At 32.5% G+C, this 12915-nt stretch overlaps 1 protein-coding gene across 1 annotated transcript; it reads left to right on the forward strand.

Moving 5' to 3' along the window:
• The first annotated feature begins 3713 nt into the window (after positions 1-3713).
• LOC109241396 (serine carboxypeptidase-like 51) lies at positions 3714-11015 on the forward strand. Its single transcript, XM_019408139.1, has 13 exons — positions 3714-4032; positions 4466-4560; positions 4696-4803; positions 5341-5581; positions 6349-6392; positions 6504-6571; positions 6667-6772; positions 6862-7061; positions 7167-7236; positions 7494-7544; positions 7900-7952; positions 8180-8312; positions 10609-11015. The coding sequence occupies exons 1-13, from the start codon at positions 3885-3887 to the stop codon at positions 10681-10683; spliced, it is 1392 nt and encodes a 463-aa protein (XP_019263684.1). The 5' UTR covers positions 3714-3884; the 3' UTR covers positions 10684-11015.
• Positions 11016-12915: the final 1900 nt, after the last annotated feature.

A 12915-nucleotide genomic window follows, 5' to 3' on the forward strand; every position in this document is an offset into this window, starting at 1 on the left:
AACTTCTCTTTTGGCGAAGGTCGATGTCCATAGGGGTGTTGTTTCGAGCAAGGTCGAAATTATAACCCGTTGCGAGTTCGAACGAGGCCGAACTTCTCTTTTGGCGAAGGGTGATGGCCGTAGGGGTGTTATTTCGAGCAAGGTCGAAATTATAACCCGTTGCGAGTTCGAACGAGGTCAAACTTCTCTTTTGGCGAAGGCCGATGGCCATAGGGGTGTTATTTCGAGCAAGGTCAAAATTATAACTTGTTGCGAGTTCGAACGACGTCGAACTTCTCTTTTGGCAAAGGTCGATGGCCGTAGGGGTGTTATTTCGAGCAAGGTCGAAATTATAACCCGTTGCGTTATTCCCGTTGGGGGACATTATTCGTTGCCGTGTTGTATATGCGTGCGTCGCGGCAAGCTCTGGTCCGCTTAATTTCGCTTTCATTTGGAGACTACGTGTGCGTTTCTTGGGTGAGTCCCAACTCGCTCAGTTTTGCTTTCATCGGGGAATGTCACCTGCTTTATGGGCGAGTCCCAGTTCGCTCAATTTTGCTTTCATTGGAGAATGTCACATGATTTATGGGCGAGTCCCAATTCGCTCAATTTTGCTTTTATTGGAGAATGTCACATGCTTTATAGGCGAGTCCCAGTTCGCTCAATTTTGCTTTCGTTGGAGATCGTTTCCCCTTTTTCTTTAAGCAGTTGTTCTGTACCGAGTCGTTTCTGTTATTTGTGATTACGCTGCGGTTTAGTGGGTTCTGCTTGGCCATTACTTGCGAGGTGGTATGCTATGGAACTATTTTCGGGGGTTTTTTAGAGACGTTGGTCCCTTACTCGTGTATCCCTGCGAGTGCTTGCATTCTTGTTTTGAATCAACGAAAGAGTGAAGATAAACCAAAATGAAATTGTCTGTTACCTCGACCTAATGAGCCGATGAAGGGAGGAGTGGCGTTGGAGGGTTACTCGCTCCGCCTAGTGCTCGAATAGTGGCTTTTGATTTGGCAGTCGCGTTAAGTTCCGCCATTTAACTGCGTCTAGACTTCTTGTGAGTTGGGTTTACCTTTCCCGTTGGGACATCGATCCGTTGGGACATCGAGGCCGAGTCCCAATATTTTCGATATGCGTACATAATAATGGAAACACGTCATGCTTTTTTTATAGACCATCTAGCATGCGTAATACGAAAATAGTGCGGGATATGTCTGACCTCCTAAGGGTCATGCAGTGGGTTATCATCCCTTCCCCAGGGGTAGATACAAGGCGAACACGTCGCGTGGTATCGCGGTTATGTCTAGCACATAGTGACCGTGGTTCTACTTAAATCGTGCATGTGATCGCTAAACCCATCGTTACGGGGAAACGGGGGTCTCGTATAAACGTCGGTTATGGTTTTTATTTCGTGTAGGGATCTGACCCAGATTGATACGGTTATTTTCAAGAACTTATCTACCCTTTTCAAATAAGCGTTGCCACTGAAGTGGTGAGGTTGTGACAACCTGAAAGTAATACTTGACTGTATCTAGATCTAAAGGAAACTAAAGAATTTAGCTAAGAAATCCCCACAGACGGCGCCAAATTGTTTGACCAAAAAGTATTAAGCTCTTTGATAAAATCAATTGATAATGAAACAGAAGGTAAATCTTAGCTAAATATAATCAACTTTAGATCTAAACATGATGGGAACTAAAATTAAAGGGACCGAGCTTACACAATGTTCCTAAGAAAGATTACAAGATGCTTAGTGTAAAATAATAAGCTTACATCTTTGATATATTCTTCCGTATTTCTACAAGCAAAGAGGATAAGGGAAGAATCTAGTTGAAAACTACGGGATTCAACATTCTTGATTCAGTGATGGGGGATGCCAGGGTCCATGACCTGAAATATGAACTTCTTCTTTTTTCTCTCGTGAGTTTTCTCTTGAGTTCTCCCTCTTTAGTCCTCTGGCTTGTCTTCTTTATATACTGTCCATTTCCCCCTTTACCCAATGATTCTTAACCAGCGTGTCTCCTCTTGACTGCACCCTTCCTTACTTGCCCCAATGTGACGTTCCGCAGTGTGAGGCTTCTGATGACCTGACCTCGGTCACGGCCGTGATACTCGTCGCCATTACGCCTCGTGGGTACGACCATGGCTGTGTCGACCTCTTACCATTCCTATTGATAACCATTTGGTCAGATTTTGACCCATACAAAAGTTACCCTGAAATTATTATCCCGTATAAAATAAATAATATTAAGATTTTAATAGAATATTTCTATCGAAATTAGCAAATTACCATAAAATTACTAGATAAATATATAATCTTAAATTTTCTATCGTAATCGGGATTTTCTAATATCAAACGACCCAAGTCTTATTAATAGCATTTTTGGCCAAGCTTCTCCAAAGCCAAAAGCTTTTTTCAAAGTTGACGTGTTTGGCCAAGCTTTTAGAAGAAAAAAAATGTTTTTGAGTAGAAGCAGAAGCGATTTTGAAGAAAAGAAAAAACTTGTTTCTCTCCAAAAACACCTTTTTGAAATATATTTTCAAAAAAATACAATTATTGTTCCGGAGTACTTTTCAAATTAATTAGTCAAACACAAATTATTTCTCACTAAAAATCTTTTGAGAAAAAATACTTCTCAAAATAAGTTCATTTTTGCAGTTTGGCCAAATAGGCTATAAGAAACCTAAAAAACTTTTCATACGTACAATGATTAAATAAACCTTTACAATATGTCAAATGGCTGTTACTTCTAATTATTTTCAGTTTTTTACCTCACAAAATATCAATCCTTTATTTTTTTTTTTAAAAAAAAAAGAATTTACCTCTTTATCCGTGCTGAAAAAATTATACTCAACCGACAACTAACACTCATGACTTACATTAGAAAAAAAAAAAGGAAGAAGAAGGAAGAAACAATCATTTGGTATCAAATCTTATTTATATGAGCTGTCATATTCCAGATTTTCTCAATCAACATATATTTATTTTTAACTCCCCAATCACCGCTTGACTTTAGAATAAAATTAGGAAAACTTGTTGATTTATTATCTTTTGTTGCCTATTTCATCTCTTGTATGGTTTTATATATTTACATTCCTATTCTAACTCTGATTAGAATAGAAAACAATATAAACTTTGAATACCAATTGCCGAAAATTATCCTGAAATTAAAATAGGTAGAGGTCCTAAGTTCAAATCTCACAATCATCTACTATGAAAAAGAATATTTAACACATTTAGTCCAAACAAAGAAGTCAGACTTGAAAAGTGGGCCTAATAATAATAAAAAGTAATTGAAAATATAATAATTTGTCTAATAGTTTAAACTTTTAGACCATATGTTTGCATAATCCAACGTGTGTTTTATAAGTTTGTTTACCCATTAGATTGCTTTTTCATGGTGCAATTGACAATATTCCAAAAAGTTGGCCATACTGATAAGAATTTTCCTTTAACAATTGTCTTGAAAAAAATATATATATATGTAAATAAAATGAGGACTATCAACTTGCACGTCACTCCATAAAAACATTGACGTACAAAGATAGGATAAAATTGACCTATGAACCGTATAGCCAGTTGCTTTGTACATCAAATTCCAACACCAATTAATGAAAGCCTGAGAATATTATTTATTACTATTTCACTGGACAGTAAAACTACAGGTCACAGATATATGAAATAAAATATACTATAGTACTACATTATTGGATTATTATACAACTGAACTCTCTTCTGTAAAGTCAAATTTTTGGTCCTCTTTTTCCCTTTACTACTGCCACTTTTTTTGTTATTTCAGTTATAGACACAGAGAAACTGAGTTTGTATATAAAGGCTTTTCATTCTCAGTTATATTCTCTGGCACTCAGCTTCTTCTTTTCATTATTTCTGAATTCCATTTTTTAAGAAAATGGAACTGAAAAAGTCCATTGTTGTTGTTTCTCTTCTTGTTCCTCTCTTGTTTTTGGTTCCACTTTTTAATGGAGGAATAGGAACAGCCATTGCTGCTAGAAATGAAGATGCTTCAGAATCATGGGGTTATGTTGAAGTTAGACCTAGTAAGTTACTCCAATTTTTTTGGTTTAATTTGCTTTTACGTTATGTTGCTCGAACTCTTCAAAAATACTGTCAGTCGCATGCCGGATCTTTCGAAAGTAATGCATTTTTGGAGGATCCGACCAGGGGCGAAGCTACATATCTTAAAATGTGGTAAATTGACGACCCTTTGTCGGAAAATTACACTGCATATACTGGTAAAATATTAGGTTTTAGAGGTATATAACATATATTGAACACTCATTGTCAAAGAATTTTTTCACTTCATTCAAATTTAAACACCCTTGAGGAAATTCCTGGCTTCGTCACTGGTTCCGACACGTGGGAGGCATCATTTCTGAAGAGTCCAAACAACATAACTTTTATGATCTTAAATGTTTTATTTTTTTGGGAATTATGAATATTATTGACACTCAAAAAAAAAAAAAAAAACAGAAGCCCACATGTTCTGGTGGTATTACAGAAGTCCATACAGAGTTGAAGATCCAAATAAGCCATGGCCAATAATACTATGGTTACAGGGTGGACCTGTAAGTGCTGCATTATAGAATATTTGTACTTTTGCTTATTAAAGTATTTGCAGCTAATGCCTTGCATTTTTAGTAGATTGATTAATTAGTTTCATTGGTTTGCTGTGAATTTTCTTGGGATTTTAATGTGTATAGGGAGCATCAGGAGTTGGAATTGGAAACTTTCAAGAAGTTGGGCCACTTGACACTAATCTGAAACCTAGGAATTCAACTTGGTTGAGAAAAGCTGATCTTCTTTTTGTAGTAAGTTCAACTTAAACTCCTGCCTCTTTTATCCATGATTTGTTTTGATTTTCTGATTGGTCTATTGGTGTTACTACTTGTTGTTACTCTTTTTTTTTCATTTTTCCCGAGCCGAGTGTCTATCAAAATCAGCTTCGGTACCTTTTCAAGGTAGGTTATGGACTACATACAAACAACACTTCCTAAACCTCATTTGTGGGATTACGCTGAATTTTTTGTTGTTGTTCTAGTAGGCGGATCCATAATTTGAAGTTGATGGATTTCTACAACGATCTTAAGTTAATTACAATAATAATTGGGCTCATGGTAAAAAATTTATAAATATTTAATAAATTTAGTAATATATATAAAGTAGAGCAAAAGCTGCTAGGTACATGTGAACTCGTCACCAGCCCTCTTTTCAAGACAAGATCTAATATGAGTATTGCGACCGAATCAATTGCTATTGACTCGAACAATGTATACATATAAGAAAAATAAAAAAAAGTATATATATATATATATATATTTATTTTTATTTTTTGGGGGCAAATGTAGGATAATCCAGTTGGAACAGGATATAGTTTTGTGGAGGACAACAAGCTATTTGTGAAGACAGATGTGGAGGCAGCAACAGATTTGACGACACTGTTGATTGAAATTTTCAATAGAAATCAGAGCCTACAACAGAGCCCTCTCTACATAGTAGCTGAGTCCTATGGAGGAAAATATGCTGTTACTCTTGCACTTTCAGCACTCAAAGCCATACAATCTGGCAAATTGAAGCTCAAACTTGGAGGTATATACTACAGTACTTTACTTTATATTCGAGTTTAAGTTTTATGTATTATTCACATGTTAATATTTATATTATTAGAGGGTGTTGGCTAAATTTATAAGCTGGTCAAATTGGCTTATAAGCACATTTTGATTTATCTATGTGTTTGGTAAACATTCATAGTACTTACAAGTCAAGTGCTTACAAGCTAAAATCAGTCATAAGTCATAAGTTGGTCACCCCAAACTTATGACTTTTCAGCTTATAAGCACTTTCTTTTTTACCAAGGTTTTACTAGTTTATCCTTAATAATATTTTTTAATTCATAAAATACTTTTCTCAAAATAAACTTCCTAACTTTCTCTTCGTTCCATATTCATTGTTCATCCTTTTCTTTACAAAGAGACTTTTTAATGTATAATCTCCTATAAAAAAAAAATTTAAGGGTATTTTAGTCATTTAATAAAAGAACAGCTTATCGGCACTTTTTTGCCAAACACTTCAACTGTTTATTGCACGTCTATCCAAACACGTAAATGCTTAATTAAAAAATTTGTTTCAGCACTTAAAAATGATTTTCGGCACTTCAAACTTATCAGCAATTTACAATAAGATAATCCAAACGGGCTCTTAGTGCATATAATTCTCGTCATTTTATCTATTGGGAATACAATAATCCAAAAGGGTCATCTTGAATTTACTAGAAAATATTGAAACCATATTTATTTTGAATTTCATATATCATAATATGGATGCCTATTGAATATTGCTGCTTTTGTAAATAATAGGAGTGGCATTGGGTGATAGTTGGATCTCACCTGAAGATTTTGTGGTATGAAACTTGAATTTATTGTTACAATTTCAACTTTATTACATTCCTTTAGAGTGAAGTTTAAACCTTGAATATCTCTCTCTCTCTTTTTTTTTTTTTTGGAAAATGCAGTTTTCATGGGGCCCTCTTCTGAAAGATGTGTCAAGAATTGATGGGAATGGCCTACAAAAATCAAACAGGTCAATATACTATGCAAAAACTCAATTATTTCCTTTTGGTTTTAGCCTTGAATTTTCAGTTCCAATTATCTGAAATTTCCTAATTCCAAATACAGTGTAGCTCTAAAAATAAAGCAGCAAATTAATGCTGGCCAATATGAAGCTGCAACAAATTCATGGAGAGATCTGGAAAATATCATAAGCGATAATAGTAATTCCGTGGTATAAAGGTTTTTTATCTGATTGTGTAAATAATTTTTTTAACAGTGTCAGTGCATATAACTTAAGCACGTATTATTAAATAATTGCAGGATTTCTACAATTTCATGTTGGATTCAGGAATGGACCCTTTATCTTTAACAGCTTCTGAATTATCACAAGGAATTTCAATGAAGAGATATTCAAGATATTTGCAATCTTCTAGGATTACTCCTGGTAGTGATGTTGATCTTGACAGCTTAATGAATGGTGCTATCAAAAAGAAATTGAAAATTATCCCTCAAAATGTTCAGTAAGCTTTTATTTCTTAATTTTTTAAAATTATACGATATTTATTTCCTATCTTTAGTCTTTTTTTAAAAAAAATTACAGGACTAAGTAGTGTCTTTATTTGCAGATGGGGAGGACAGTCTGATTCTGTTTTTGATGCAATGTATGGTGATTTTATGAAGCCAAGAATTGATGAGGTTATTTGATTTACGTACTATTAAGTATTAACAAAATAATTTGATACAAAAACCTAATCTTTTGTCAGGTTAAAAATAGAAAGAGTAACTACGATTTTCAATACTTTGCTTATATAAAATTACAAAGTACCAAGCATGAGAAAGGTTCTTGAAGGGGAATCAAAAACTATAAAAGAAAATTTAGGAATATAACCCTTTCAATTTGAATTTTTGTGCATTTTCTTTGGAAATTTGAACACTTTTTATGTAATGTGCAGGTTGATGAATTATTGGCCAAAGGAGTGAATGTGACTGTATATAATGGGCAAGTATGGTCCTTCTTCAAGCCTGTGCATCCTTTCTTCATATACTCGTTATTTATTCACCCCATTTATTTTATTTTGTCTTCATGATAAAACTGAAATTTAGGAAAAAAATTAGATACTTCACAATTTTCAATTATAGTTTATTTATGGAAAACTGGCACTGTATAACCGCTTTTAAAATAATAGCCGAAAAATTATATTATTTTGTATATGTATACATTTTTGTTTGTTTTATACAAAAAATATATAAATTTTCCCTTTTACAGTTATCGAATGTAAATATTTTCAGTTGGGCTTTTTTTAAATCGATTCTGATCACTTCTGTATTTTCCGCAATTTTTTTGTTTGGAATATGCAGCTCGATCTCATTTGTGCAACCAAGGGAACAGAAGCATGGGTTGAGAAGCTAAAGTAAGAAATAATTTTGTGAAAAAAATCCATGATACCATCCTCATGTTTTTTGATAAAAATTTAGAATAAGTATTTCAACAATCTTATCTAAGTGCACGAAGTATGACACCGTATAGAACTTTTCATTTATGACCCTTTTTTGTGTCTATTTGTATGAATTATTCCCACTTCCATCTATTTGAATAGTCATTTTCATATTAATGGACAATGGTAATCCAAAATGGCAGGTGGGAAGGGCTGAAAACTTTCTTGAAAACGGAAAGAAGTCCAATTTATTGTAAGGGTGACAAAAGTACAAAGGCTTTCACCAAGTCTTACAAGAACCTGCACTTCTACTGGATTCTTGGAGCTGGCCATTTTGTAAGTAAATTTTCCCTTTTTTTTTTTTTTTTTGATAATTGTGACAGTCCGATTTAACTTGTGTGCACCTCAATTAATTTCATAAAGTATTTATTACCTTCCATCATCATAATAACATGTCTGTCTATTTTCATTTTAATACATACTTTACCCCTTGAGTCTATAGTCAAATTCCCATACACGCCTTATCTTTATAAGAAACCTTCTACACACCAAATATTTTTCCGAGTGTGTCTAAGACACGCCACTTTTGTGTCTTAGATACACTCAAAAAGACATTTAGTAAGTAAAAGATTTCCCGTGAAATAAACGTGTATAATAGGAATTTGACTATAAGGTCGGGCGCAAGTTATGTATTAAGCCCTCCCAAATATTATTATAGAAGCATGTGTGGTACACTTGAAAAAGCTATCTAATATTACCTAGGAACACATAGATGACTAGGCTGTGACAGGCTTAGTATAGTTCCATGGTAAATATCAATTGAAATGTCTTTGTCATCCTCTCTATCTTGTGACCACACAACATGGTAAATATCAATTGAAATGTATTATAGTTCCATGGTAAATATCAAGTTCCCTCCTATTTTCAATGGCAGTGTCAATCTATAGGGCGGTAAAGTGTTAGGTGACAGAGGCGGATCCAGGATTTAAACCTTATGGGTTCAGCTTTTAAAGTTTCTAGTATTGAACCCATTATATTTTAAAGTTATGGGTTCATATCTACTATTTTTGCAATTTTAATAAAATTTTACATATAAAATTTTACTCATCGTCGAAAGTTATGAGTTCATTGAACCTGTCGGTGATAGGCTAGGTCCGCCCCTGGTTAGTGAGTCCATATTTATTTATTTTTCTAAAATTTGTGATAAGTTATGTTTGAGACAGTTTACGAACACCATAATTATTTCACCAGATACATATTTTCTCTCACTAGTGTAGATACCAGTAAGCTCACTTTTCTAAGAGAAGACTAACTTTTGTAATACTCTATTATCTTACTTTTCTTTTTTGTCTAATAAAAAAATATTATCTTTTTATATGTGGTAAATTTTACCTTTTATATTTTATTTTATCCTTCATAACATTCTACAAGAATAACATGTTCAAGATATAATGGATATTTTTGGTATATTATACACATTTAATTTAAATCACAAATCCTTTACGCTCTTAAATTTGGTGCTCAATTAAATTATAAGAAAGAACTAAATAGTAGTCATGTGGGAGTTCAAATTAATAATGTTATCATAACTAGAAAGAGTGTAAATTACTCATGACTTGGTGCACGGAAATAATAAGATTTTCTGACACAAAAATTAAAGCACTGGCGTGTCAGAAATTAGTATGGTTTACCCGTGAGGATGAGCAAACTGAGAGTGATCAGCTTATTTGAAATTAAAAGTACTTTTTTTTAAATTTAAAAAAAAATTGATTAAAAATAGTTTGTGTTTGACTAATTAATTTGAAAAATACTTTTCAACAGCAATTAGTGTTTGACCAAGCTTTTAAAAGTATTTTGGAGGAGAAACTACTTTTTTTGCTTCGAAAAGTGATTCTGTTTCTACTCAAAAATATTTTTTTCCGTCTAAAAACTTGGTCAAACACTTAACTTTTGAAAAAAAAAATTTAACAAAAAAAATACTTTTGACCAAAAAAAACTTAAACCAACGGGATAAGAATCCCATTGTTGGAAATAGGATTGTCAAATTCTTGTCCTCCCACAAATTTTGACCTTACTTTTCTTAAAGAGTAAGAGTATTCTTTTCCTCTTTTTTTTTTTTTTTCCTTCTTTTTGATGAATAGAAAAATTAGCCTCGGGCCAACCCTTAAGTTCAATTTTAGCTTTGAAAATTTGATTAATTCGTCTCTTTATTCTTCTTCACTTAAATATTAGACTTAGTACGCATGATATGGCTCGATTGTTCACTTCTTTCTCGGACTTACTGCTTCCCTTCCTATTTTACGTAAGCTAGCTAGTTTTGTTGCTCATCGTTACCTTTTCTCGAGTAACTCTACTCGCCAAGTAAATTGAAATGTTTTTATTTCCTTTTAAAATTTGAATTGTAATTTTATAAATTTTTATCTCATTTCATTAACCGTTAGGCATGTTGCTTGCATACTTTTTTTTTCTTTAAAAAAAGTTGTCCTTTGACAAAATTTATGATTTTAATATACCCGTAGCATGGAGTAAAAAACTATATTCTCATATTGCAGGCACTTAATAGTATTACGTTCATACCATAACAGAAATATGTACAAATAAATTGTTTTATTTTTATTTTTTGTGGAAGCAGGTTCCAGTTGATCAACCTTGTGTGTCATTAGATATGGTTGCTAGCATCACGCAATCACCAGCAGTTTCAAAATGAATATATATACACAAAAATCATGGAGAGTAAACAGTGCCAGAATTGTACGAAAGCAAACAATTCCAACAATCAAAGGTGAACAATAACGTGTACCCTAAGAAAATTATAGGATGGGAGATGTAACCATAAAAAAAAAAAAAAAAGGAATAAAAATAACAAAAGAAAGGGAAATGGGATTGAATTTGTGTTAGGAAATTGATTATTTTTCTTTCAAGAAAGTATTATTTTGTTGTATTAATTTTCGAGTTGTCTTTCGTTTCTTTCTCTGTTGGTTCACCAAATAGATGTATATAATTTTTGCTCATCTTAGTAATCTTAATGGTTTCAGGGTATTTTTGGATTAAGAAGAGTACTATAGTTCTTTTCTTTCACTAGGTGGGGGTTTTCCAAAAGAAAATTTTGGAAAAAACTAGAAAGAAAACCAACGTCATTAGAGAAAAGTTTCACTTTTTCAAAAACTGAAAAACAGCTGTGGTGGAATAGAACAGTAACAAAACTGTAAAAAAAACTGCAAGTAAAAATTCTAGAATTACCTCAGAGTTAGTAATATGTTAAGAAACTAAAGTAAGATTCAACTCTTTCTCTTTCCTTCTTTAGTGGTAATAAATATTCATATTTGTCAACCTTATTATAGTGCAATATGGTAAGATTTGTCGAAGTAATAGTTAGAGGTCGCTTGGTAGGGTGTATAAGCATAACATGTATTAATAATGCAGGAATTAGTTATATTGGAATTAGTTATGCTGAAATTATTTTTTATTTTTTATAATTGTTTAGTTTGATGTATTAAAAATAGGGAAAAGGGCCAAATAACCCCTCTACTTTCGGATAGTGTACTTTTAATCTCCGTTATACTATCTAGCCAAATGTATCCCTATTGTTATACTATCCAGCCATATTTATCCCTACCATTAGCAAACTTTTAAAATTACTCTTCAGTCCGCCAGGTGATCCAGAATCTCCCAAATTATTTTAATTAAGTCACTCTTTTTAATTTGATCCACTATTTTTGAAATAATAGGCGTTTACCTACTTTCTTAGTTGGAAAAAAAACAAGATAAAGAAATATTAAAATAATACAACGGTTAGTAAACAAAGTATAGTAAATTGAAGAATTCAAATTAGGTAGCTTGTCTAAATTCTAAAAATATTTACCCCAACTTTAATGCATTCCTTGCACCGAAGGTATGAAGACTTTGCAAGTATTAGTGAAAGAAGTTGAAGTTCCTTGGAGACTTTACATTATCGAATTCAACTTTGCTTTAATCAAACCTACGCATTATGCACTCTTAAGTTATGGTCGAACTCTACACAAACCAGACAATAACAAAATATATTCGAATATACACGTGCATACATGATAAACAGCTGCATATAATACACAATAAATAGACCCCTGAATTCTACAGTATGTTTATGATTGAAAAATAAATAAAATTTTAAATCGATTCCAAACCCATTATCACAAGAAGAGAAGGTGCACTGGTAATTAAAAATATCCATGAATAATTTGTATAATCTAGTACCTTTATCATTCACATCAATAGTAATTTTTGAAAATAATGGAGCAAGAAGAACAAGTGATTTAAATAAAAGGAAAGAGGGAAATTTTGGATTACCTAATAGATCAAGAGGTTACTTTTATAAGTTTGCTGATGGTATGGGTAAATTTGGCCGGATAGTATAACGGAGGTTAAATATAGACAATATCCGAAAATGGAGGGTATACTTGACCCTTTTCCCTTAAAAATAACATGCATTGCATAATTTTTAAAAAAAAATATTATTTGTCTACAAAAATGCCCTCCACATTCTTCGGAAAGGATTTCGAAAAGGTTTTGAAAGGACAGTTGTGTCTTTATACATGTTTATCCATGTATTAAAAACTATGGTATTGCTAATGCCATAGTTTGCTTTTGTATAAGAATAATATTGAATATGGTATATAAATAATACATGGTTATACATGGGTTATATTGGAATATACATGGTTATATAACTGAATATTAGTTACACATAGATTGAAAAATACTAGTATCAAACAAGGGATTAAATACTACTAAAGCTAATACATATATTATTATTCCTAATACATCCTACCAAAAATCCCTTACTGGTACTGAAATACGTTAGGAATACAATTAATAAAGACAATTATAAATAAATTACAGAATCTATAAATTACAGAATCTATAATTAACAATCGGAGTTCGCATGTAATTCCTTTATTCT

Source organism: Nicotiana attenuata, unplaced genomic scaffold (genome assembly GCF_001879085.1).
Source record: "Nicotiana attenuata strain UT unplaced genomic scaffold, NIATTr2, whole genome shotgun sequence".
Lineage (NCBI taxonomy): Eukaryota > Viridiplantae > Streptophyta > Magnoliopsida > Solanales > Solanaceae > Nicotiana > Nicotiana attenuata.

Bases quoted from the DNA above. Each gene is read 5' to 3' on its own strand.
- LOC109241396 (XM_019408139.1), top strand. From the start codon at position 3,885: ATGGAACTGAAAAAGTCCATTGTTGTTGTTTCTCTTCTTGTTCCTCTC. The intron at 5,582-6,348 runs GTATATACTACA...TGTAAATAATAG, and splicing joins ATTGAAGCTCAAACTTGGAG to GAGTGGCATTGGGTGATAGT. The intron at 6,393-6,503 runs GTATGAAACTTG...TGGAAAATGCAG, and splicing joins TCTCACCTGAAGATTTTGTG to TTTTCATGGGGCCCTCTTCT.